Source organism: Lissotriton vulgaris, unplaced genomic scaffold, assembly GCF_964263255.1.
Source record: "Lissotriton vulgaris unplaced genomic scaffold, aLisVul1.2 SCAFFOLD_694, whole genome shotgun sequence".
Classification (NCBI taxonomy): Eukaryota; Metazoa; Chordata; class Amphibia; order Caudata; family Salamandridae; genus Lissotriton; species Lissotriton vulgaris.
This window is the reverse complement of record NW_028245713.1, coordinates 627,519-654,257: the sequence shown is the minus strand read 5'-3', so window position 1 is coordinate 654,257 and position 26,739 is coordinate 627,519. Positions and strand designations below refer to the sequence as shown.

The 26,739-nt window shown below is 47.9% G+C and overlaps 1 protein-coding gene across 1 annotated transcript in view; it reads right to left on the bottom strand.

The window, feature by feature from the left end:
- MARF1 (meiosis regulator and mRNA stability factor 1) overlaps window positions 1-26,739 on the bottom strand; it is a 508,142-nt gene that overhangs the window by 250,204 nt on the left and 231,199 nt on the right. The window contains exon 14 of the mRNA XM_086949144.1: window positions 8,796-9,032. Coding sequence (XP_086805270.1) covers window positions 8,796-9,032 — 237 coding nt within the window. The remainder of the gene's footprint in view (window positions 1-8,795; window positions 9,033-26,739) is intronic.

The window sequence follows — 26,739 nt, the reverse complement described above, 5'->3', positions numbered from 1 at the left end:
TCCCAACACTATGTCTTTTCGTTTTCCTTGAGCCTGGTTCCATTGCCGTGCTAGGCATTCCTGGAATGGACGCATTTGAAGTCTGGCATGGGGAACAATGAATATGCAGGAGGCCATCATGCCTATGAGCTGCATGAAGACTGGAGCTGGCAGAGAGTGTTGTGGCAGAAATTTGCGAATGAGCATCTGCATGCTGGCTATCCTCGCTGAGTTTGGGTATGCCTTTGCCACAGAGGTATCTATAGTGGCTCACAGTTATTGTTGTATGTGGGACGGTTGCAGATGCGATTTTGGGTAATTTATCAAGAAGCATAGGCTGTGTAGCAGCTGAAGCGTTTGGGACGTGTCTTCTGCACATTGTTGGTACGATTATGCTTGTATTAGCCAATCGTCCAGATACGGGAACACGTGAATGTGTTGCCTCCTGAGATGTGCCGCTACTGTTGCTAAGCATTTTGTAAACACTCTTGAAGCTGTGGTTACCCCGAAGGGCAAGACCTTGAATTGGTAGTGTTGACCTTCTATTGTGAAACTGAGATATTTTCTGTGAGCTGGATGGATGGGTATGTGAAAGTACGCGTTCTTGAGGTTCAATGTTGCTAGGAAGTCTCCTTGCTGTAGTAATGGGAGCACTTGCTGTAGTGTAATCATATGGAAGTGTTCCGACAGTATGTATTGATTTAGGGGTCTGAGGTCCAATATTGGTCTGAGGGAACCGTCCTTCTTTGGAATAAGGAAGTATAGGGAGTATACTCCTGTCCCTTGATGTTGGAAAGGGACTGGCTCTATGGCCCCCTTTTCCAGCATGCATTTTACCTCTTGTTGTAGCAGGGTGATGTGTTCTTTGGACATAGGACGGTGTCTGAGTGGTATGTTTGTGGGGTAGAAGTGAGTTCCAGGCAATAACCATACTGGATAATTTGTCTCACCCACCTGTCCGTGGTAATTGCGTTCCAGACAGGTAGAAATTGTTGGAGTCTGCCTCCGACCGGTATTAGGTCTGGAGGTAGCGTGAAGTCACTGTTTTGTGGCAGTGGAGGCTCTGGTGTTATTGCCTCCACGTCCTCTTCCCTTATTATTATTTCCTCTATAACCTCCTCTGTTGGAGTTTTTTGTAAAGGAACTTTGTGTGTTGCCTTTGTATGATGATGATGTTTGGGAAGTATTGCCTCGTGTAGCTGCCCTGTATGAAGAGCGTCGAAAGGAACTTCTGTGTTGCTGAAACTGCAATGCTCCCATTGTTTTTCCGGTTTCTGTGTCCTTCATTTTATCTAAAATGGTGTCGACAGCAGGGCCAAAAAGGAAGTCTTGATTGACTAGCTGATTAAGAATGGTGGACTGCACCTCATTCTTAAAGCCCGAAATACGCAGCCATGCATGTTGCCTTAGTAAAACACTAGTGTTAATAGACCTGGCTGCGGTGTCTGCTGCATCAAGCGCACATTTGATGCAGGCGTTTGTAATTAACTTTCCCTCCTGTATGAGGTCATCAGGTTGGTCTTTAAAAGGCTCAGGTAGGTGTTGCATTAAGCTTTCAAGCTGGACATAGTGTGCCCTGTCGTAACGAGCTAGCAGAGCTTGTGTATTGGCAATCCTCCATGAATTGGAGGCCTGTGCTGCTACCCTTTTACCTGAGGCTTCTAGTATCTTTGATTCCTTATAGGGGAGGGGCTTCCCCCGTTGTCTGTGAGTTCGCCCTTTTGCGTGCATTAGCCACCACTAGTGAGTCTAATGGTAACTGTCTACAGCTTTCGGAACCAAGTCCTTTAGCTGTTTCCATGATAACGCTATACCATATACTCTTAAGTGCATTATAACCTTGCGGCTATTGCTAACTTTGGCATAGCATTATCAAAACATGTTGAGTAAGGTGTCATACCAATTGGAATACTACCCTTTCGCCAATTCTGGCGACTGGGGTAGTATTCCACCCTTTTAGAGGGACACAAAATGTATCTAACTGTGAACCCCGGTTAAAGTTCACTCGAGCCTCAGCATTACAAAATGGATGCTGCCACCACAGACACAAGTCTGACCTGCTGCTGCTGGGAGTCCTTCCAGCGAGGGAGGCTTGGACAAAGGTTTTCCTGCCTTGGGAGGTGCGAGCACCACCCCAGACAGGATTTTGTGTATTAGGTAGGACAGGGCTGAAAGGAATGAGACATGGCTGGGGCACACAAGGTGCCCTGTGCATACACCGGTTCAAACCAGTTGCTGGGGCACTCCAGCCCCAGCTCTGGCGCGAGACCGGACAAAGGATAGGGGGTGTAACCACCCCCCTTCCTGGTCCCACCCATGGGAGGGACCTAGTGATAGTGCAGCCCCCTTTAGCAGGATAAAGGTAGGAGCTGGTCCCATTCCAAATCAGATTAATCGACTTGAAACTCTACAAGAAGAAACTCTGGACTTAGACTTTCTGCTACAGAAGACTGAAGAAATCTCCCTTGTGGGCAAGGAGTGTCCACCCTGCACAAGCAGGCACCATCAAGCGTCCAGCGGCTTCACTTTGTCGTCTTCCTTCAAGGATCCAGACTTCAGAGCCAGACGAGACCCGGATTCCCAGACCTCTACGACCTCAACTCACATCTGCAGCACAGCTGAGATCCGTGGGTGCGAGGAGACGCGTGGGACCGGCCATCTTGGAGAAACAGCACTTACAGCACGACTTCTGAGGTATCCTCGACGAAGTGCTTTGGGGATTGAGAAACCCCAGCCCCGAGCAGCTCCTGCACCGAAGACCAGCCCTCCAGGATCCACGAGATCTGCGTGGGGCCCTTCTGCCTGTTTGCTGCTTGACGTGTTGTCTGATCACTTGCCGGCTGGCTAGTGGCCTCCTAGACGACGATCCACGACATCAACACTGCTGGTCTGGTTGCTCCAGACTGGCCCTTGCTTCCCTGCAAAGGAGAAGCACCCCGGACCCTCCTGGTCAGCACCAGACGCCTTTTCCACCCACCGCGTGGGTTGCCTTTGCCAAGGCCTGTTGACGCCGAATCCCGAACCAACACCGCTGACAGCGAGAGCCTGCGTGGGACAGCTCGTGCCTCAATCCTGGTCGTCGAAGACACCTCCTGGTCCACATGGCTGCAGAGTCAAGCGTCCACTCTTCAACTGATGGCGACGACAGCATCTGGTTCATTCCTGGTTCCACTCCAGTCACTGGCTAGTGACTTTGAACATTGTCCCCTCTGCTTTCAGGTCTTCAGCATTCCTGATCCACCCATGGATCACACCGGACATCTTCCTCCTGCTCGCCTGCAGCATCTTTTATTTCAGGCTCCATAGACTTCAACGCAGAAACCCGACACGACTTCGCACCTATGCACCCGCAGCTCGTGGGTGAGATAACAAGAGCATTTCGGTGCTCGAGGGTAGATTGACTCTCCTAGTGTCCAGTTTCACAGTTGTTTTAGTCCTAACTAGTCAGGATTGTCCATACTCACCTTTTTCTTGAACTGTACTGTCCATAGACGTTGTTACGCATCTCACGTGAGTTCACACTCTGCACACGCGTTCCGTGGGCCTCCTATTACTTACCTAAAGTTAGGGTAGTGTAGTCCCAGCGATCCTACAGCCTCTGGACAGCTCCATTCCTTCTATCGACTTCCTTATACCATTTACTTAGTATATGGTTTGTTGCGCCCCTAGGGCAACATTGTAACTCGTGCAACTTAACGTATTTTTCTTAAGAGTCTTGTCATGTGCTTAGCCCTCTGACCTCATAAAGAGTTCCGAGGTGTTTGTTAGTTAATAAATATCTTGTCTATTTTCATAACTACCTGTGTGGTGCCCTTTCATTTGGTATTCAAGGGGTTATATGTGGTAAAACAGCTGACTTCACATGCCAAAAGAGTTTAGCCTAAGACTGCTTTGTCCATGCTACCACTAGGATAGCTGGTCTATAAGGTTGACTTACAACCAATCACCATAAGGGTTGTTTGGACTGATACAAGGTGATCACTAGAATTAGTGAGCTTCATATATCAGGCCAACTTCTCACAAGTAGGTGAAGGCTTAGTTGGATAAGAGGAGACATCAGGGATGGGATGGGTGTTATAAGGGTCAGTTGGCTCCTCCCATGGTTAATTTTGTGGCTCAGGATCCTGTGGATAATCATAATCAGGCTGAGGATCCTCCCCTGTGTTACCCTCATAGTCCCCATAGTGAGAAGGAGAGTAAGGAGCAAAAGGAGTAGTAGGATGGATGGAGAAGATGGAGAAGTCCCAAAGTCCTTCTTTTTTAGTGGAATAGGGGAATGAGAGTCAGTGTTTAGTGGCCTCTTCTTCCTGTGCAGGATTTTCACTTTACCAGTCTCAGGATTAATATATATTTTTGCCTGGTCGTCTGCTGTATCAGGATGGAAGAGTTCTTCCTCCACTGTTCTTGGTTGTGACTTTTTTTGGGTCGACAACACCTTCTGCTTCGACGACTTTTGGTGCCTTAGTGGTTTTCTTCGGCTCGGGCCCATTTTTTGGGTCAGCGAGTGTTTTTGGGTCGACCGGGTCTTTTGGTTCCACAAGTTTCTTGTGATCGACAAGCTTTTTTGGTTGACTGCCCTTTGCCGAGTCGATGGTCTTTTTCGGATCGACTGGTGTTTTCGGAGCACTTGTCTTCGGGTCGATAGCCTTCTCCGGCCGGATTATAGGCTTCGATACAACACCCTTCCCATCGGCGACCTTCTTTGGTTCGGCGACTTTTGGCACAGCCGGCTTTTTCGGCTCGACGTCCTTTTTTGTCGGTGCCCTTCGGCTCGGCGTCCTTTTTGGGCTTTACGGCCTCTTTGGGGTCAGCGCTCTTCGGCTCGACGGCCTTTTTCGGGTCGACGGTTTTCTTCGGGTCGACATTTTAGGCTGCTCAGCCTTCTTCGGGTCGACTGTTTTATTTGGGTCGACGCCTTGAGGCTGTACGTTTTTTTTTCGGGTCTACTGCCTTCGGGTCAACGACCTTTTTAGGCTCTGGAACCTTCTTTGGGATTGCGGTACTTGGCCCTGGGGTCTCTGAAGGTTTCGGTTTCGTTTTCAGTTTCGGAGCAGAGCCGGATGGCGGGGCTGGCGAATGTTTCTTTGGATCTTGGCTAAGGCCTTTTGGCAATGCCTCGACCGGAACCTTTGTTAACGGGGTAATTGGTGTTGGGGGCAGTGTACTCACGATTTGCCCTGGTGGGATCTCGTCATCGGAGTCCGAGTAGTCCTCGATGGTGACTATCTCTAGGTCCGAATCTGGAGCTTCTGTAAGTTCTTGGTCATCATCGAAGATGTTGTCCGGTTCCAGTGCCTGTCGCTGCATCTCTTGCCTAGCGGCCCGTCTATTCCGTATAGTTTTCTTCGACCGAAACTGGGCGCAGGCTGGGCAGGTTTCCTTCTTATGGTCTGAAGAAAGGCACTTGTTGCATACTGAATGCTTGTCAGTATGCGGGAACTTGGAGTGGCACTGTGGGCATCTTTTGAACGGGCTCCTTTCCATCGACAGCAGGCCCACGTGGTGTCGAAAAGGCCCAACGGCCCACGTCGACGACCGATTCGAGATGGAAAGCTTTATCGAGTCAAGGGGTACCGAGCGAGAACAATACCATCGAAGTCGAAGGCCTTTTGGCCTTTATAAAACTTTTGTTTCAATTCCGAAGTTGGAGTATAGGAATAACATCCGAACCCAATGTCGGAAAAAAAAAAAAATCTGAGGATGGAGAAGATGCCCATGCGCACTGTAGTCCAGGGGAAGAGTCACCTATCTCGTGATACTTCGAAGATTCTTCCAGGACAACAATGTGCAATCATCCGGACCCAACACTAGGCGGCGATCTATGCACAGATATGAATTCAGCAGCCCACATGCCTCGAACAACAGTCTACCTCAACCAGGCGTAGCGTTGAAGGGCTACCGACGTAGAAATCGTCCTGCCTAGTGAGTCGGCGGGATCCAGCCTACAGCGAAAGGTAAACTTAGCTGCGTCTCTCCCTTCGGCAACTGCACAGGAGAGTACGGCCCAGGCTTCTACCAGGCACTAAGGCAGCATGCCACGGTCTGGTGAGGTATCCAGACCACTGGCTTCCCCAAGTTCCTCTTTCCAGTCCAGTTCGTAGCTCAACTGCTCAGTTAGAGGGTCTCAAGACCCCTTCCAGTCCTCCTCACCCTCTTCTGCCTGCTAATCTGGTCTGAATGAGCCAGGGTAGAACAAGGGCACAAACTTACCTGTCGGCGCCGGATCCAGAGTCTGTCGACACCGGTCCGGCTCCGTGTCTACATCGAGGTGAAGGCCGGGGTCGACGTCCGCTGTGGACGTGGTGCAGGTGGAATAGACACCAGGGGAGGTGTAACAAGGTTGACAGGCGCCGATCCGGATGCAGGCCTGAGTCCAAGCGGACCCTGCGGTGCCGAAGCCGCCTGCATCAAAGGCCCAGGGCCCCCAGCCGAGTCCGCAGGGCCCAAAGGCGAGCCGGTGTGGTCATGCTGCCCAAAGATGGCATGCATCGCTTCATAAAATTGACGAAGCTGGGCAGGGATCGCTCCAGGTCTCGGGCTACGCACGCGGAGTCGCAGGGGGGACACCACCCGCATCCCTCGTCGCGTTGGCCGACGGACGGACGGGGAGAAATCGAAGAGCGACTCTGCTTCTCAGACTTCTTGTGCTTCGGCTTACCTGAACCAGAGTGCGAAGACTTGGAGGAAGAGTGAGGATTATGACTCCACGACCAGTCCCTCGACCTCCCACATGAAGGGGAACTCTAAGGGCACGCAGCTGACTGCTGGGCTTCGAGAAGCTTATGTACCCGGTCCTGCAAAGACTTCGGATTCATGGTCCAGCAGTCGGAGCATGACTTGGGGTTGTGGTCCCACTCCAGACAGAAAAGGCACAGGCGGTGCGGGTCAGACACCAACATTAGTCTGCTACAGGAACCGCAAGCCTTGAAGCCGGGCATCCCTGACATACAACAGGAGTCGAAGACTCAAAAACGGAGTCGACAAAAGTCAGTCAAAAAGTGACTGGAGGTACTGCTCTCCCCGGGTCTGCGCTGGCTGGCGCGGAAAAAAAACCTGACGTCCGAGCACAAGGGCGGCGTCTAAGTAGCTACCGCAACGTCATCCCTGCGACCACGACGCAAACGACTAATGCGTAGCCAACCAACACCCCTTTCAACGCATAGGGGTACTGCTGACGAAAAACTTTCCGGATCCGGTCGGACACCTGGGGGTAATTCTAAGGTAGGGAATCTATAACAAGGAGTAATGATTTTTCATTTAAACAATAAATCGTAATGCCAATCCCATACCTCCCTCAATGATTCCCAACTCTTATCAACCAACCATGCTGCTACCCTTGCTCATGCAATATCTCTTCCTCTCTTTGTATTTGCATGTGCCCCAAGATGATTATATTTTGTTTTAGGAAGTTCATTCCCAACCACAAACATTCGTCTTTCTTCCTCACTACTTCTTTTGGCTCCACCATTCCTTCTTTCTAGTCCCTCCTGTCCATCTCTCTAGGTCTTCAGCTTTCTGAGAAGCCCCTTGGATACAAAAACGAGCACACAATTAACCAACATAAGCTGAAGCCATGGTACTATATACCACTAATACAAGATAAAACTCACTAGTGGAAAGGTGTAAAGCAGATATCTCCTTAGTTCTGTGCCATTCATGCCTCTGGCTCATGATTTCGCTTTGCTGGGGAAGATCTTTTAACACCCACCTGTACTTTCAGAAATGATAGTTTCTCGCAGCAGAAAGGCACAGACTAAAGGTCATTAGATTCTGGAATTTAACTCTGAGAAGCATCTTCCCATACATTGTTGAAAGCAGGATATTGACCACAACTGTATACTACAGCAGATACTGGTGATGCCTAGCACGAAAGGCAGGCAAACAATTATTTGGTGCAGGGAGAGGTACCACCTTGTATCAACACTTCTGGAAGGACTGAAACAGGTACTGCTCAGCTGAAAGTTTGAAGATTAAGAGAGGAGGGTTAGGGCACTTCATTATACCAAAGATGTGAGGATTTTCACCACTTGCCACGTGTGTGTGGGCCCAACTAAGAAGAGATTAATCAGCTTCAGTGATTTTATTTTTGGGGTGGTAGAATTGTAGGTTGGCATGCAGTTTAAGTGATACTGGAGCAAGATTAATTCCTCCCTGGAACACAAGACTGGAGAATGATAATTGAGTTGTGTACCAGTCTGTGGTCGTCTGGCGAATGTGAAAGGAAAACCTTTGGGAGTCAAAGCTTTCTCAGGTGAATAGTTACTATATCCTGAAGGCCGGAACTGAAGTGGTTAGAGAGTGCTAGAAGACTGATAATCCAAGGAAAATGAGTAAACAATGGAAATAAATCTGATTAAGAGGTTAATCGGCTGGGGTTGCGGATTCTTCATTTCAGCAATCGTAAGTGCATCTACAGCTGTGAAGTAGTGAAAACAGAAATCAATCTTTTGTTGGGAGTTCTCATTCCTTCAGAGCGGTTTACAGTTGAACATGTCGCTAATGTTTTTCCTTTTTCTGTGGCTATGCATTTAGAATCAACATGCACAATTTGGAAAGCCTAAAAACGGGACGTCCCTATGTAAAGAATATTAAGTGAACTCATGTGCCCACAGTTTAAGAGTAAAATATTGTTAAAAGACTGCCCATTTAAGGGACCATATCAGACTGCAGCTGATCCAGTTCACATACAAACAAACCTACCATAACAATTCCTAAGAGCAGCTAAAGTAAACCCCAAACTAATAAATAATAAAAGAAGTATACTGTTAAATGAACTGCAATTGAATTTTATAGTCAACATTTAGTGTATCACTCACCTAACTGCTTTATTTGTGCAATGCTGTCTACAAATAGGCTCATGATATTCCAATTCTTCAAAAACAATAGGACTACAGTTTGCTGATGAACCTTCTTGAGATTGTGCAGATCCTGATGGACTCTGCCTGGCCTGACTACTGGGCAACAGACAGACCAATCGGCCATTTCCTTGATCACGGATTGCAACAGTGTCTGGTAACTTGTAGATATCCGAGATGATCAACTTGTGGCCAAATCTGAAACAAGAATTGTCAATTAGAAAACAGAATTAACTGGAAAAAACACATAACCAAGCTGTTATGAGAGAAATAAGCTACAACATTTTTAGTTAAATAACAAAAAACATGTCTGCAGGACCCAAGTGTGGCTGTTCATTTTCATTATTCAATCCCAGTTAATCTTGCAAAGTGCAATGGTAATCTCAGAATTTACTAACAAGGACTTAATACTAGAGTAAAACTTTAATTCCACACTAAATATCTCACTAAACAGAACAAATAGGCACAAATCCAAGCACTCCAGCCCTGCAAGGGACTATCAACCTGAACTTGGTTGATGTATTGCGAAAGTAACAACCTTATGACAAGGATTTTACCTTTTATTCTAGTCATGCTTGACTAGACCTATATATTGCAATTCGAGGGCCAACAAAGAAAAAAGTGAATGTCTTGATGCAACCTACTGTACCATTTGACCCATACCTACTAGACTTCATGCAACAAATACAAACATAACCACAATCTCAGTGGCAGATGCATGAAACCACCTTTAGAGACCAGATAGTGAGGGCATCCATAGAGGAAACATTAAAAAAAATTACCTTTGAGAAAAGTACAAAAATAAAATGGCCTACGAAACTATGTGGGAAGCCACAAAAGCAATCATTAAAGACAAATATCCAGACCAGCCATCATTGTTCACCTGTCAAAGCAAAAAGCCTGAGGCTCAAGTTAGAATCAAAAACACTCATCTGTTACCTGATCACATACAAAGCTTTGAGAAAGGCAAACTAGAGCACGTCATACTCCGGGAAAAAACACAGAAATACCATTTACTATTCAAAAATATTACATGCAGGGCAACAAGCATAACTGCTTATTAGTTCAAACTCAAAATGTCTGACAAACTATATTAAAAGTATTTATAAATACAAGGGAAATCTTTATGAAAGAACAGAAGATCTACAGCTCTTTCAGGAATACTGCACACACTATATCAGAGAGGGTTAAAGATTGTACAGCAAATTACTTTTTGGACTTTCACTTCCCTCCCTTAGATCCTGAATTGGTTTAGCAACTGGAGGATCACATTTCAGAAGAGTACTTGTATGCTGAATAATACTGCTTCAGACCAAGATGCCTTTGCAAGCATTTTGTATGAAGCCTTTTAAAACATTTATCAGTTCCAATAACCAAAGCTTTCAACTGAACGGAACAGGGATCGATTCAAGAGATGATAAAATTCATGCTGGCAAATCATCAATGCCCAATAGAAAAAATTATAATCAAAGGTAATTATACAACCGATTTTACACTGATCGATGGCGCTAACCAGGGACGTCCATTATCGCTACTAATATTTTCCCTCTCTATGCAGTTCCTTACTAGAAACATTTGTAACAGTCCTTTCATTGAAGGCTTAAAAACGACTAGTAAGTATACAAAACAATGATGGATGGAATGCTTGAATAAATCTCAGCCACTGGTAATCATTCAGGCCGTATCCCAAGCCACTGTTAATTTGCACACCATGCCACCTCAGTTTGGATCCAGCTATATGAAAATCTGTCTTGACGCTGCCCCAATAGGAACAGTCCAGCCTGAACTGCCTACTAGGGTGGCATGGTGAGCAAAAACAATCTATGGATTAAGCCCAGATATGTGACTGGGGATGAATATTTGATTTGTTCAGCTTTCTGTCCATCATCGGTTCTTTTTGCTTTTGTCGCCCTAAGTGGGAAGGGTATGCCCCGACATGGGTAGAGCACTCACTGGATTTAAGCTAGCCTGGCTGATGGAGTGATACTCAGAAGCCGGTCTCAGAAACCGGTCTCCGGATGCCTGTTTCCATCCAGGGAGGACCTGGACTGGCAGTTCGGGCAGGACTGTTCCCATGGGGATCAGGGTCAAGACTGATTTGCATATGGCTGGGTGCAAACTGCCGTGGCATGATTAGCAAAAGAACGATGGATTAAACCCATACCTGTAACTGGGGGTGAAATGTTTTATTTGTTCAGTATTCCATCCATCATCTGTTCTTTTTGCTTTTGTCGCTCTACGTGGGAAAGGTATGCCCAGGCGTGGGTCCCGTGCTCCCTGTCCCACTGGATTCAAGATAGCCTGGCTTATGAGGGATGATACCCCTAAACTGGTACCAAGATGCTTATTTCCGGTCCATGGTGTCATACGAATTGTACCTCTCCAGTAAAACTGTGTCTCTGTTGGAAAACAAACTTCAGGATTGTGCCAGAATGATTCTGCGCACTCCCACAGGATATGTTGGCCTATATTCCTGCAAGCTTACAGTGCAACATCTGCACCCATAACTGTAGGAAGCTGGCTCTGTATATACTATACCAAAATGAAGTATAGTGAGCACAGAGTCCAGTGGAACCGCAAAGGTAGGCAGAGGTAAAAGTAGATAGAACCTTACTCTCTATTTGTGGTAGTGTGGGCGAGAAGTAAGGCTTATTAGAGGGTAGTGTTAAGCATTTGCTGTACACACTCAGGCAGCAACGAATATGCTACTTACCAGTATGCATCTGTTCTTGGCATGTAGGGCTGCTGACATTCATATCTGTGCATAGATCGCCGCCTAGTGTTGGGTCCGGATGATTGCGCATTGTTGTCCTGGAAGAGTCTTCGAAGTATCACGAGATAGGTGGCTCCTCCCCTGGACTACAGTGCACATGGGCATCCTCAGATTGTTTCTCGCCATTGTGGCAGAGATGGAGTGTAGTACAGTAAGTGATGACCATGCTAAGAGTAATTCTGAGTGCTGCAGCGGCTACAGGCGCCGGGGAGGGCGGGCGATATGAATGTCAGCAGCCCTACATGCCAAGAACAGATGCATACTGGTAAGTAGCATATTCGGTTCGAGGCATGTGGGCTGCTGAATTCATATCTGTGCATAGAATATTTAGCAGTCCCTCTATTAGCGGCGGCTGCCCGTGCCAGCTGCAGCAGTCTGATAAAGTGTTTTTAGAACAGCATGTCTTACAGCTTCCTGCTGTTTGGAGTGCACATCTACGCAGTAGTGTTTGGTAAATGTGTGTATGGTAGACCATGTGGCTGCTCTACAGATTTCCTCTAAAGGAATGTTTCCAAGGAAAGCCACAGATGCCCCTAACTTTCGTGTTGAGTGGGCTCTTGGGGGAATCGTTAATGTGCGCTTAGCCTTTTGATAGCAAATCTGTATGCATTTAACAATCCACCTGGCTATACCTGCTTTTGAAATGGGGTTGCCTTTGTGTTGGGGGGAGAAAAGGCAACAAACAGTTGTTTTGTCTTCCTGAAATCTTTTGTCCTATCTATGTAGTACATTAGAGCTCTTTTGACGTCTAGTGTGTGGAGCATTCTCTCTTCCACTGAGTCTGGATTCTGGAAGAACACTGGCAGTTCTATAGTTTGATTCATATGGAACTGTGAAACTACTTTAGGCAGAAACTTAGGGTTAGTGCGTAGTACCACCCTGTTGGAGTGAATCTGTATGAATGGCTCTTGGATAGTTAGTGCCTGAAGTTCACTAACTCGACGTAGCGATGTGATTGCTATTAGGAAAGCCACTTTCCACGTTAAGAATTGCATCTCGCATGAGTGTAGAGGCTAAAAAGGTGGACCCATCAGTCTGGTAAGGACCACATTCAGGTTCCATACAGGTGCCGGTGGGTGTCTGGGAGGAATAACTCGTTTGAGTCCCTCCAGAAAAGCTTTGATGGCAGGCACTCTGAAAAGTGAGAGATGCTGCCTGTTTTGGAGATAAGCTGCTATTGCGGATAAATGTATACGTATGGAAGCATAGGCCAGATTGCATTTGTATAGATGTAACAGATAACAGATGTTGTGAGTAGATGCATCTAGCGGATTAATGTCGTGCTGGCACAATAAATGGCAAATTGCTTCCATTTCGCCGCATAACATGCTCTAGTTGTGGGCCTTCTTGCCTCCCTTATGATATCCATACAGTCAGGAGGCAGGTTGAGGTAGCCAAATTCTAAGACGTCAGGAGCCAGATCGCCAGGTTGAGCTGTTGCGGATCTGGATGCTGAATGTCGCCATGGCTCTGCGTCAAAAGTCTGGGTGTGAGTTGTAGCCTTTGATGCGGTACCACGGAGAGTTCTAGAAACGTGGTGTACCATGGTTGGCGTGCCCACGTTGGAGCAACCAGGATGAGTCATCGAGTGTTGCCTCAGTTTGCGTGCCACTAGCGGTTTTAGCGGTGCTGGTGGAAAAGCGTACGCAAATATGCCTGACCAGTTCATCCATATCGCATTTCCCTGCGACTGAGGGTGTGGGAACCTGGCGGCAAAGCTTTGGCATTTTGCCTTTTCCCTTGTGGCGAATAGGTCTATCTCTGGATGACCCCACTTCTGGAAGTACGGTTGGAGTACTGATGGATGTATCTCCCACTCGTGCATCTGGTGGCTGTGCCTGCTGAGCAGGTCCGCCATCTGATTGTCCTTGCCTGGGAGTTGTTCTGCCATGAGGAAGATGTTTCTCTGAATGGCCTACTTCCACATGCTCTGAGCCAGATGAGACAACTGTGGAGAGTGTGTACCTCCCTGCTTCTGTATGTAGTACATGGCAGTCATGTTGTCCGTCCGGATCAACACTACTTTGTTGCACAAATGTACTTTGAATGCTTTTATTGCCATGAAGATTGCCATCAGTTCCAGAAGGTTGATGTGCATCTTTTTCTGCTGTGTTGTCCATAGTCCCTGCACTGTGTAGTGGAGTACATGAGCTCCCCATCCCTGGAGAGATGCGTCCGTCGTCAGTATTATCTGTGGCACAGGCCCCTGCAAAGGTTTTGTGGGTTCCACCAATGCAGGGAGCTGTATGCACAACCAGTCACCAACAATAGGCCTTTCAATTGTCCGTGAGCCTGATTCCACTGACGTGCTAAGCACTGCTGAAGCGGACACATGTGTAGTCTCGCCTGCGGGACTATGAAGATGCAGGAGGCCATCTTGCCTATCAACTGCATGAACACTCGTGCTGGAAGTGAGTGTTGTGGTTTGAATTTCCGTATCAGCAATTGTATGTTGTTGATCCTCACTGAATTTGGCTGTGCTTTGGCTGCCAGAGTGTCTATTGTCGCGCCCAAGTACTGCCGTACGTGGGCGGGCTGAAGGTGGGACTTTGGATAATTCATTGAAAACCCCAGATTGTGAAGAAGGTCAATGGTGTGGGACATGTGGGTGGCACATTGCTGGGCCGACTTTGCTTGGATAAGCCAGTCGTCCAGATAAGGGTAGACGTGAACGTTCTGTCTCCGTAGATGCGCAGCCACTGTCGCTAGGCACTTGGTAAACACCCTGGGGGCTGTTACTCCAAAAGGGAGGACTTTGAACTGATAATGCTGATCCTGAATGGTAAATCTGAGATATTTTCTGTGTGACGGGTGTACCGGTATTTGGAAATATGCATCCTTTAGATCTAGTGTTGCGAGGAAATCTCCCTGACTGAGTAACGGTAGAACCTGCTGTAATGTGAGAATGTGAAAATGTTCTGACAAGATTTATTGGTTTAGGGGCCTGAGGTCCAGTATGGGTCTGAGGGACCCGTCCTTTTTTGGGATCAAGAAGTACAGCGAGTACACCCCTGTACCTTTTTGTTCTACAGGCACAAGCTCTATGGCTCCATTTTGCAGCATGCGGGCTACCTCTTGCTGCAATAACTATATATGCTCTGCGGACTTAGGACGGTGTTTTGGGGGTATGTTGGGTGGAGTGGATGTTAACTCCAGACAATAACCGTACTGGATAAGCTGCCTCACCCACCTGTCTGTAGTGCTGGATTTCCAGACCGGCAGGAACCGTTGTAGTTTCCCCCCGACCGGTGTTATATGGTTGGGGGGTAGTGACAAGACGTCACTGTTTGTTAGTGGCGGAGGATCGGGAGTTGTTGTTTCCACGACCTCTGCCCTTGGTGCTGTTTCCACGATAGACACCCCTATTGTTCTTGTTGTAGGTGGTCTGCGTGCCTCCTTTACTGTACTGTGTCTGCTGGGACACCTGGCCACTGGAAGCTCCTCTATTGTCGGAGCGATGAAAAGAACCACCCTTGAACTGCTGCGACTGTAGAGCCCCCATAAACTTTTTGCAGTCTGTGTCCTTTTTAATTTTTTCTAAGGTGGTGTCCACTTCTGGGCCAAATAAGTAATCAGGGTTAACTGGCTGATTGAATATGGTGGTTTGTATCTCAGGCTTGTCTTCGTAACATAACGCTTGTATTAATAGCCCTGGCTGTAGTGTCTGCTGCGTCTAGCGCACACTTAATAGATGCGTTGGATATAAGTTTCCCTTCTTGTATTAGCATTTCTGCTGCCTCCTAATACTCATCTGGCAAGTGTTGTAACAGGGTCTCAAGTGTATCATAATGAGCCCTGTCGTATCTGGCTAAGAGTGCCTGTGTGTTGGAGATGCGCCAGACATTGGCCGCTTGAGCTGCCACCCTTTTCCCTGAGGCTTCTAGCACTTTAGATTCCTTGTCAGGGGGAGGAGCATCACCCGTGGTCTGCGAGTTCGCTCTTTTACGAGCATTTGAAACAACCAGAGAGTCCAATGGCAACTGTCCCCTGATATATGTAGGGTCCACAGGTGCTGGTTTGTATTTTTTTTTTCAATCCTGGGGTTACCACTCTTGCCCTTGTGGTCTCCTTAAAGATGTCTCCAGCGTGTTTCAGGACACCTTTTAGCATGGGTAGAGTCTTGACAGTTCTCTCTGAGGTTGGGAAGGTGTCAAATAAAAAGTCCTCTTCAATAGGGTCAGCATGGAGCTGGACATCGTGATTTTTTGCTGCCCTCTCAATAAGCGAGTTAAACGCAGCCGTGTCTCTGTAGGTGAGGTTTTAACAGCATAGATATGACTGTCAGGGGCATTTTGTGGCTCCCCTTGGTCAACAGTGTCTGTCCAGGGTTCAGTGTGGTCTTCTGGATCAGTGTCTACAGGATAACTGTAATCCTCATTGTCACCATCCCCTACATCCATATCTGAATGTGTGGGTGAAAAAGGAGCAGGTTATTGTCCATATTGTTGTAGAGATTCAAAAAGAAGGTGAAGTTGCAGAATCCCTTTCTTTCTTTAATGGAATTTTATACGACTTCCATAGGCTGTTCTGGGGCGATCTTTCGCTTGTAAATGGAAAGTCTACCAGTCTCAGCGTCGATGAATTGCCTCGAATGATCTTCCTGCAGAGGCGGTCGATGCTTTGTGGCCCCTTCAGTAGTTGTAGGCTTTTGCCCATGGACACCTTCTTGGCCGCCTCAACGCCAGTCTTAGGGGCGAACGCCTTAGGTGTCACCGGCGGCAGCAGTATAAACTTAATCGGTGCCTACGCCTTTGGAGTTTTACTGACCGTCTTTGGGGGTGGAGTGGCCTTCGGTCCGACAGCTATAGCTTTCTCCTTAATGCGCTGCAGCGAGTCAGACACCTGCATTGAAAAAGAGGCGGATGGTTGTGTTGACTCGACGGGGTCCTTAGAGCCACTGCTTGTTTTGGGCTCGAGGCCTTTGCTGACTTTTGCTTTGTCGAGTCGACGTTTAGGATCGAGAACGTTCTGTGTTTCGAGTCCTTTGTTTGTGTCTACGGTCTTCGGCGCCGACTTCTTTGGGTCGATGTCTAACCTTCTTCTTCGGTGCCCCGGCCTTCGGCTCGACACCCTGTAGCGACCTCTCCGGGTCGATAGCACTCTTTTGTTTCGTCGGAGCCAATGGTTCAGAAGCCTTCGATCCGACCAAAGTAAGTTGTACTTCCGGTTTCGATTTTGTTTCCGGTGCTTTCGGTTTTGTAGTCACCGATTTTTTTTGTTTCGATTTCGATCGATCAACCGATGGCTCTTGAATTGTCCGTAGCCGGGCCTTGAAGCGAGGCTGTAGAACTATGCGTTTGATCTTGGGTAAGGCCTTGTGGCGATCCCTCGACCTGAGCCTTATAGAGTGTTTTAGTCTCGGCCCCCATGCCAACGGTTGGGCCTAGCTCCTCGCTCGAGCTATCTACTACGGCCCCAAAGGCCTCATCGTCGTCTCCAACCTCGTCGACGACATCTTCATTTTCGACCATCTCCTCACCCTCTGGGTCATAACTGGAGTCAATCTCTGATGCAGGATCCAACAGGTTCCCTTGAACCTCCTGCTAGACTCCCTCATCTTCCTAAGCATCGAAGATGTTCACCGGGTCAGGTGCAGTCTGCTGGGCTTCCTTCCGCGCCGCGCGTCGAAGGCGAAGTGTTTTCTTGGATCGGAACCGCGAACAAGCCATACAGCTGGCTTCATCGTGATCCGGAGACAGGCACTTGTTGCACACCAGGTGGACATCGATGTGAGGATACTTGGAGATGCAAACGGGACATCTCTTGAATGGGCTCCATTCCATCATCGATCGTCGATAAGGCCTCTGGCGTCGACCGGGCCTTTAGTGCTGAATAGCCACGCGGCTCTTCTTGACGTCCGGATCGAGGATTGAGCTGGAACGAGTACTCGGCACCGATCGCAAAGACAATACCGACGATACCTAGAGGCCTTTTGGCCAAATATAAAGTTTTCTATAGATTCCGAACTTGAGTTAACAAATATACATCCGAACCCAATGGCAGAAAAAAACAATCTGAGGATGGAGAGGATGCCCATGCGCACTGTAGTCCAGGGGAGGAGCCACCTATCTCGTGATACTTCGAAGACTCTTCCAGGACAACAATGTGCAATCATCCGGACCCAACACTAGGCGGCGAACTATGCACGGATATGAATTCAGCAGCCCACATGCCTCGAACATAATGTCACACACTCAAAGACTGAACTCAGACCAATTTGTTTGTATCAAAAATATTATGTGATTTTGTTTCTTAGAACCAAGCCAAGCCTGGTGCAGGTAAGTGAAATAATACTTTGCAAAATCTTATGGAATGTTTTACAATTGAATGAAGGTTCAAATGTAGTTGAAATGTTTTGAAATTACTTTTCAGTTACTTCACAGATTACTTTTCTGACTACTTTTGCTAATCAGTGTGAAATGCCTAGATATCACACTGGTTGTATGTCGTTACAACAAATTCCATTGCAACGCATGCCTTTACCCCGCATGCGTTACAACGGAATTAGTTTTCCACGCATGACCTTTACCACGAATATTCCTTTACCACGCATAGATTTACAACAATTTTTGTTGTAAATTTATGCACGGTGAGGGCATACTCGTGTTAAAGGTTATACCTCTTCCCTTACATGACCCCCACTCCTTATAATTACCCCTGCCCTTAACCTTTTTTTTGTAAACTAAAATTCCCCTTAACTTTTTAAGTCGTCTTCTCTTAATCTTCGTTGGTTACGTCGGTTGTACATCGGTCGTACGTCGTAAAGAGGAAGCAGACGGTTATTCCAGCGTCCTCTCTACGACGCTGATTGGTGTGGGGGGGGGGGGGGGGGGAGAAGAGACCCTCCCCTCAACCCCCCTTTTTAATCCCATGCTTTATTTTTTATTTGGGGGGGGGGGGGTAGGGAGAGACACCCCAAACCCCCTTTTTCTTTGCATTTACCACACATTACTTTGCTACGTATCTCATAGTAAAAGGTATACGTGGTAAAGGCTGTCCTAACCAGGCAAGCGTTGTAATGCATGCGTGGTAAAGGTTTTTGTGGAAACGGCTGCGTTGTAGTGGCCGTTTCCCTATCACACAGACATTTCTATGGTGCAGAGTGCTGATTACCAATGTTATTCAATGGGGATAGGGGGACACTGGTTGGTAGATGCTCATGATCAGGCCACACGGTTGTGAGAGCAAAGCTCCTGAACTTAGACTCAGGGCAAAGGGGGATCCAGTTTAGAACACAAGGTGTACCCACAGCAGCACGGGGCGGCTGGGGGCAGGGTGCTGGTTTGGCGTCGGGTGCCTTGTTTTCAATAGGGATTCCCCCGGTTGCAACAAACACTGCAGACTCGTGAACAAACGTCTGGAGGCAACCACCGGTAGAGAGGTCAGTTGGGATGTCTTGTGATACCGGGATACCGTCGGTTGGGCCACCCAATGCTGTGTGACGTTGAGTGCAGGGATGTCTTGGCGTCTGGTTTCTCTTACCGGTTCTGGTTGGGGGATCTTTCAGAAAGGGGCTGCAGGCTTGAGGTTGGTCTGGGATCGCCCAGATCCCAGGCCAGGATTGCCAGGGAGACCTCCTTGTGGTGTTATGCCACTCGAACTTGGGCAGTGGGTGTCTGTGCAAAGAGGTGCAGACTAACAGATATGGCTGAAGCCAGAGTCTGTTGGTGAGCAAATCTCACGGGAGACAAAGTCTTGTTAGGGAAAGCAAGCCAGGTCCTCTGGATTTTGGGGGGTTGCTGGCTGCAGGACACACTGGGATTCCGCTGGTCAATGTCTGGACAGGCCGGTAGGGCTGGGGCCAAGTCAGTTGGTGTCGTCCTCTTCTTCCTTCAGTACAGCTCTTTGGTCCTTCTACTTTCTTGTCTTAGGAGGCAAGGTTTGGGTTTGCGCCTAAATACTAAATTTAGGGGATTTCAGGTAGGTACAGGTTGGGACCAATGGGTCCCTTCTTTGGGGTGGATGCACCCCCTATTCTGCCACCCTCCAGTGGGATGTGTCATAAGCCTCACTGGCTGGGTACCCCCTCTTCAAGATGGCGGGGACAGAGTTGTGCTTCACCTCGCCTCCTCCACCTAAGGGGTGGGTTAGGCAAAGGTGGGTACACCTCTCTTCCTATCTTGATTTTCCTGCTGATTCTCCTGCCCAAAGTGGGGGCAGAACCAGTGCGGTCCAGTTGCTGGGAGCAGCTAATGGCTGGGTCAGCTCACAAAGGCGGCAAGTCTTTGAAGTTTCCTCTTCGTGGCCCCTGCCCATCCTGGGGAAGTAGTACAAAAGGGGGTGTGATGGACGGAGCATCTGAATCAATCAAACACACACACCCAGTTAAAAGATCTGGGTCCAATCCATCACCGTTCTTTAGCCCACTCCGCCACCCCAGTTCAGACATGGCTATGTGCAAATCAGTCTGACCCTGTGCCTCATGGGAACAGTCCAGCCCGAACTACCAAGCCATGTCTTCCCTGGACCGGAAACAAGCTTCCGAGGACCAGTTTCAGGCATTCCAGCCGACTTCAGCCCGGCTTGCTTGAATCCAGTGGTAAAGTGAGCAAGGGGCTCGCGTCTGAGCATACCCTGCCACACCTATGGCGGCCAAAAGCGGTACAAAAGGGGGTGTGATGGACGGAGCATCTGAATCAATCAAACACTCACACCCAGTCAAAAGATCTGGGTCCAATCCATCACCGTTCTTTAGCCCACTCCACCACCCCAGTTCAGACATGGCTATATGCAAATCAGTCTGACCCTGTGCCTCATGGGAACAGTCCAGCCGAACTGCCAAGCCATGTCTTCCCTGGACCAGAAACAAGCTTACGAGGACCTGTTTCTGGCATTCCAGCCGTCTTCAGCCCGGCTTGCTTGAATCCAGTGGCAAAGTGAGCAAGGGACTCACGTCTGAGCATATCCTGCCACACCTATGGCGGCCAAAAGCGGTACATCCTGGGGAAGTAGGCTTTGCACATCTGCCCAGGATGTGCTTTGTTTCAGGACCAAGAGAGTGGGAGATTCTCGATCCAAAGGTCCAGAAACATGTCTGGGAGTGGCAGCTGGTGAGCAGCCAGTCAACCAGGACACTAGAGTTAGGTTGTTTTTCCTCTGAGTGCATTTGGCATTAAATCCCATACTGGCGTCAGTGTGGGTTTATTGTGCTGAGAAGCTTGATAACAAATTTCAGTAAAGCCTTTATGGTGCTGTGGCGTCCGTAATGACAACCTCCCAGACCATATACTCTTTATGGCTTTACTGCACTTGCAATGTCTAAGAATGGAATTAGATACTGTAGGGGTACCGGGCTCATGCATCTGTACCCTCACCAGTGATCTAGTGCACCCAGCTAGAAGGGTGGCAGTGGATTGTAGGCATTGCACAAAGGGATGTGTGCCCTGTCAACTCTTCACTTTGCTCTGTACCAAAAAACGCAGCCTGCAATGGCAGCATGTGTGTGTTAGGGTACAGGGCTTCTAAGGGTGGCACAATATGTGCTGCATCCATTAGAGGCCTTCCCTGGTCACAGTGCCCTTGGTACCAAGGGTACCCTTTACAAGGGACTTACCTGTGTCCAGAGAGTTGCCAATTGGGTATGCAAAGAATACAGTTTTAGGGAAAAAACATAGCCCTGGGTAATCTAAAAAGTAATCATACAGTAATTGCAAAGTAACTGAAAAGTAATTTCAACTGTTTCTGAATAATTTACCTACATGTATCCAAATGAGATACTTACAACTGCATTCAACTGTACTACTGCTGCAAAGTATTATTTCACTTACCTGCACCAGGCCTGGCTTGGTTATAAAAATAAAATAAATAATTTTTATACAAAACAGATTGGTCAGAGTTCAGTCTGAGTGTCTGAAATAATTACTTGCCAGTGTGTACAATAAATGCTTAACACTACCCTGTGATAAGACCTTACTGCTCACACTCACTACCACAAAAAGAGAGTATGGTATTATCTACTTTTACCTGTGTAAGCCGTTGGGGATCCCCTGGACTCTGTACCCACTATAACTTACTTTGGTATAGTATATACAGAGCCAGCTCCCAACATCATGCCAAAGACACTGCATTGGCCATTTGCAAGTCTTCCCTACAGCAGGCCTTGAAGCCCTAATGCAGTGTGCATTATAGCACATATGAGGACATATCTGCTTGAGCAGATATACCTCTTTAATGTCCATCTCCATTGCTGCTTATCACAAGTGAAAAACCAAAGGTGGTGATGGACGGAGCGTTGACAATACAAACACTCACCCCCAGTCAACGGATCTGGGTTTAATCCATCACCGTTCTTTAGCTCACTCCGCCACCCCAGTTCAGACATGGCCATATGCAAATCCGTCTGACCCTGTGCCTCATGGGAACAGTCCAGCCCGAATTGCCAAGCCAGGTCTTCCCTGGACCAGAATCAAGCTTCCCAGGACCGGTTTCTGGCATTCCAGCCGTCTTCAGCCGGGCTTGCTTGACTCCAGTGGCAAAGTGAGCAAGGGACTCATGTCTGAACATACCCAGCCAACTTAGGGCGAACAAAGAAAAACCAAAGGTGGTGATGGACGGGGTCATGTCTAAACTGGGGTGGTGTGGAGTGCAAAAAAACCATGGATTTAGGCCCAGATCTCTGTACTGGGGTGAATGTATGACATTGTTCTGCATTCTGTCCATCAACTGTGGTTTTTGCATTTGTCACCAGAGTGGGATGGGTATTCTCAGACGTGTGAGCCATGCTCTCCACACCACTGGATTCAAGCAAGCCTTTCATTAAGAAGATTCTGGTGTCTAACTTCATACAAAAATCTGTTCTTTTTTATAAATTGGTGTCCAATTTTTTTATTGTGTGTGTCTCTCTTACTGACAGTGTGCAATATTGCTTGACACTATCCCCTAAAAAGCCTGAACTGCTCGCCCACACTGCCTCAAAAGAGCATTTAGTGTTTTAATTGTTGCCACTGTAAACCAATAAGAGTTGCCTAGACTCTTTACACAGTGTACCTCATTTTGGTCCACTATATAAAGGGCCAGCTTCCTACAAGTACTGATTAAAGAAATGTTTGGCGTGTTTCCCCTGACTTTCTGTTTTCTGACCTCCCGGTTTTTGCTGGTGTAAGATTCTGCACACTTTCCTCACTGCTGATCAGTGGTACAGTGCAAGTGCTCCTGTTGTAAAATGTGTTATGAATTGTTATTTCCATGATTGGCTTGTTTGATTTATGTGTCATTCCCTAGTAAAGTGCACTGCGAGTGCCAGGGCCTATAAATCAAATGTTGTTGGTGGGCTGCAGCACTGGATTGTGACATCCACGCAAACAGCCTGTAAAGTGCAACTGTGGCCTGCCATTGCAGAGCCTGTGAGCCTGAGCCTGTGAGCCTGAGGGAGGCCACGCGGTGTGTCCCTAAACCTTTCCTTTTCTATATGAGTCGCCCCTAAGGTAGGCCCGAGGTACCCCCATGGGCAGGGTGCATTGTATGTGAAAGGTAGGACAAGCCCTGGTGTGTTGGGCATTTCCGGATAGTGAATTACAGCCTACTTCGTTTTTCACTATTGCAAGGCCACCTGTTCCCCATAGGCCAGAATGGACAGGTTGATTATAACATCCTATAATCTTAACTGACTCAGGAAACATGGTAGAACTTAGAGTTTAGTAAGCATGAAATCAGAATGATAAAATACATCTTACAGTGAAGTTGGTTTTAACATTCGGTGTTTGAAAATACCACTTTTAGAAAGTAGGTATTTTCTTGCCTAACCATCCAGCCTACCTCTGTGAGGCTGTGTATTATCTGTCTGGTTTGTGAGTGACAGGGGCTGGGGGAGACTCCAGGAGACAGGGTGAGTCAGCACAGGGCTGAATAGACCTATCTGCACATAGATGGATGGGAGGAGTAGCACCTGGGTCTGAATTGGGCTGTGCCTGCCTCCCACAATGCTGGCTCCACCTCCTGTAGTGCTTCTGATGTCCCCGGCCTACACTGTCAAAGGAAAAGCAGGAGTCTTGTAAACAAAGTGCTCCAAGACGGACCAGAACTGGTTTGGACTAGGTACAGGACCCTCTGCCTTCAGAGGATAAAAGAATTGCTGGTATGAATATTGGGGCACAGACCCAAAGACTTTAGAACTTGCTGGAATCAAGGAACCTGCCAAAAAGAAGAGCTGGAAGAGCTGCAATGGAGGAGTACTACCCCTTTGCTGTGTTGTTGCTTTGTTGGGTTGGCCTGCAGCTGCTGAATCTGCCATGGGCAGCGAAAGGACTGGACTCTCTCTACTTGTGCTGAGTATCTCCAAGGGCCTGAAACCAAGCTGGTCCCCTGTTAAGACGTCTCAAAGACTGCAAAGACTGCACTAACCTCTGGGTACCGCTCCTGGAACCCCTGTTTTAGTTGCCACAGAGAAGAGGGTACCGCGACTGACTGTCACAGACTCAGTCGCTGGCCTTGTGCCCTGATGGCACCGCAGACTGCACCGACTTGCCCTGCACCGCACGCCTTGGTCTCACCGACGCACCAAGCCACTGTCTGCGCCGCATCGAGAAGCACCGCAGCCCGCACCGCATCGCTTCGCTTCACTTCGATGGCCTGGTCTCACTGACCAGATCGCCGCTGGCTCAACACCTGTGACCGCCTCGTCACGCACAGCTGTCCGGCTCCGTCAGCATCAATTCCCGCCAACCGGCTCAGTCGCTTGCATCGCAACCTGCCAGCACTGCATCGAGCACCATCTCACCCTGCACTGCCCGCCTTGGTCTCACTGATGCCGTCTGCACTATCGTCGCCGAGCCACTGCTTGCACCGCATCGAGAGGACACCGCGCTGTGCACCGCTTCCACTTTGCATTGCAACGACGGATGCCAAGACCGACTCGCACCGCTGTGTGAGCCGCACTAAGAAAGTTACTGTTAACGGGTCTGTTCACGCTGTGGCTGGCCCGTACCAACGCGGTAGCTGGAACTGCGAAACACTGTTTTCAGCATCGCTGTAGGCTCGGATGGAGCTACCGACTCGTACGAACAGTGTTTTCAATGTATTTTTGCAATTTAAAGACATCTTGCAAATTAACTATTGTTAAAGTACTGTATGGTGGATTTTTATCGTATTTGGTCTTGTTTTAAGTATATAAAAATATTGAATATTTTTCTAAACTGGTGTGGTGTCCTTTTGTAGTGCTTACACTGTATTACTATTGGTTATGTGCAAATACTTTACACACTGCCTCTAAGAATAGCCTGACTGCTCGTGCCAAGCTACCAAGGGGGCGAGCAGGGGTTATTTTAGGAGTGTAACTCCCTTATCCTAAATAGGAAGAAGGGTCCCTACTTGGACAAAGGTGCGAGCCCTTGCCAACCAGAGACTCCCTTTTCTAACAAGGAATAACTTGGATATGTGCACAAATTAATGTAGTTCACAAAGCAAAATTAACTCTTACATTTCCTGACACTAACTACCAAGGAAGAGCAGGCAAAAACCTCAACAACTAATTCATGCAATAGACTGAAAAGATGGCACAGCACTTGTGTCTTAAGATAGTTTCAGTAAGTGAGGAATTGGTATCAAAAAGATGGCAAACCTATTACGAGAAGCATTTTTGAAACCAGGGTAAGTCAAAAGGCCTGAAGGCACCAGACATTTGCTCTCAAAGCACAAGAGATGTGATGGAGGACCAAGTTTTTTTTCATGGCGAAGGTATTCTAAGCTCACAGTACAGGTTTAAAACGAGTGTCAAAGAAGGAGGTACTTCTGTCGCAATCAAGACAAGCAATGCCATCACTCACTATTCAAATTATTAAGATTTAGTGATTGGTCCTGGGAAGTGACTTAATAAGTGGAAGTTAGCATACCTTCAGAAATGAGACTGTGAGCTCGCCAGAGAATCACTTGTTTTCACAATCTAGTTTCAAACGTGTTACAGTGGAGCCCCAACGCTGGGTATAGGGCAATTAACCCACTGATTATTAAGGCCGATCAACATGATGCCTGCAGTCCAGTTAAGGGTTATGAGTGGAAAAAATACAGAGAACAAAAGTGTGAGAAGGTGGCCTGATATGCAGTGCTCACTATTCTAGTGAACACTATGTATCAGTCCAGCAACCCTTATTGATGATCGGTTGTAAGTCAACCTTATAGACCAGCTATCCTAGTAGCGTGGATACGAGCAGTCTAAGGCTAAAGACTCGAGAGGGCGTGTTAAGCCAGCTGTTTACCACACATATACCCCTTGAATACCCAGTGAAAGGACACCACACAAGTGTTATGAAAATAAACAAGATATTTATTAAGAATCACAACAGCCCTGTACTCTTTATGAGGACAGGGTACTAAGCACAAAACAAAACCTTTACGAAAATACTTAAGTTAGCACAGTATATACAAATGCCCGAGGGGCACGGAAAACCATAACTCTGAAAGTGGAATGCGAAATTACTAGCAGGTAAGTACAGTACTAATAGGCTTTGGAATCGCTAGGTCTCGACTATAGAACCTTCAGATTACTTACAGGAGGCCTAGGGGACTCGGGTGCAGAGTGTGCACTCTCACGCGTGATGCGGGACAAAGTCTATGGTAGCTAGTAAAGACAAAGTTAGTGTTCTCGGGCGAACCCGACCTGGTAGGAGGAAAACGAAAGTGGATTCTGACCCTTGGATAGTGAGGCTATGCTGGGGCACCGAAATGCCGAAGTTACCTAGCCCAGGGGCTGCAGCTGCATAGGACTCAAAAGACGTCGGGAATCCTCGTAGACGGACCAGGAGCCTGGAAGAAAGAAGTTGCTGGCAGGCGACCAGTGAAGAAAGTTCGATGGATCCAAGCCTGGATCGAAGGAAGATGACACCTGAAAGCAGAGGGGACCAAGTTCGTGACTACTAGCCAGTAGTCAGGTGGCACCAGGAGGGCACCGGATGGTAGTCACCTCGACTAGGTGAGTGGGTGACGCTGTGCTCGCAGATCTCACGGACCAGGAGGCGTTGTCGGCGACCAGGATGGAGGAGCGAGCTGTCCCACGATGGATGAAGCTGTCGGCGTCGCTGGACCCAGGATTGGGCAACAAAGCCTTGGCAAATTCAAGCCCACGCGGTGGACTCAAAATGGCGTCTGGAGTGGACCAGGAGGGTCCGGGGTGCTTCTCTGTTGCAAGGAAGCAAGGGCCAG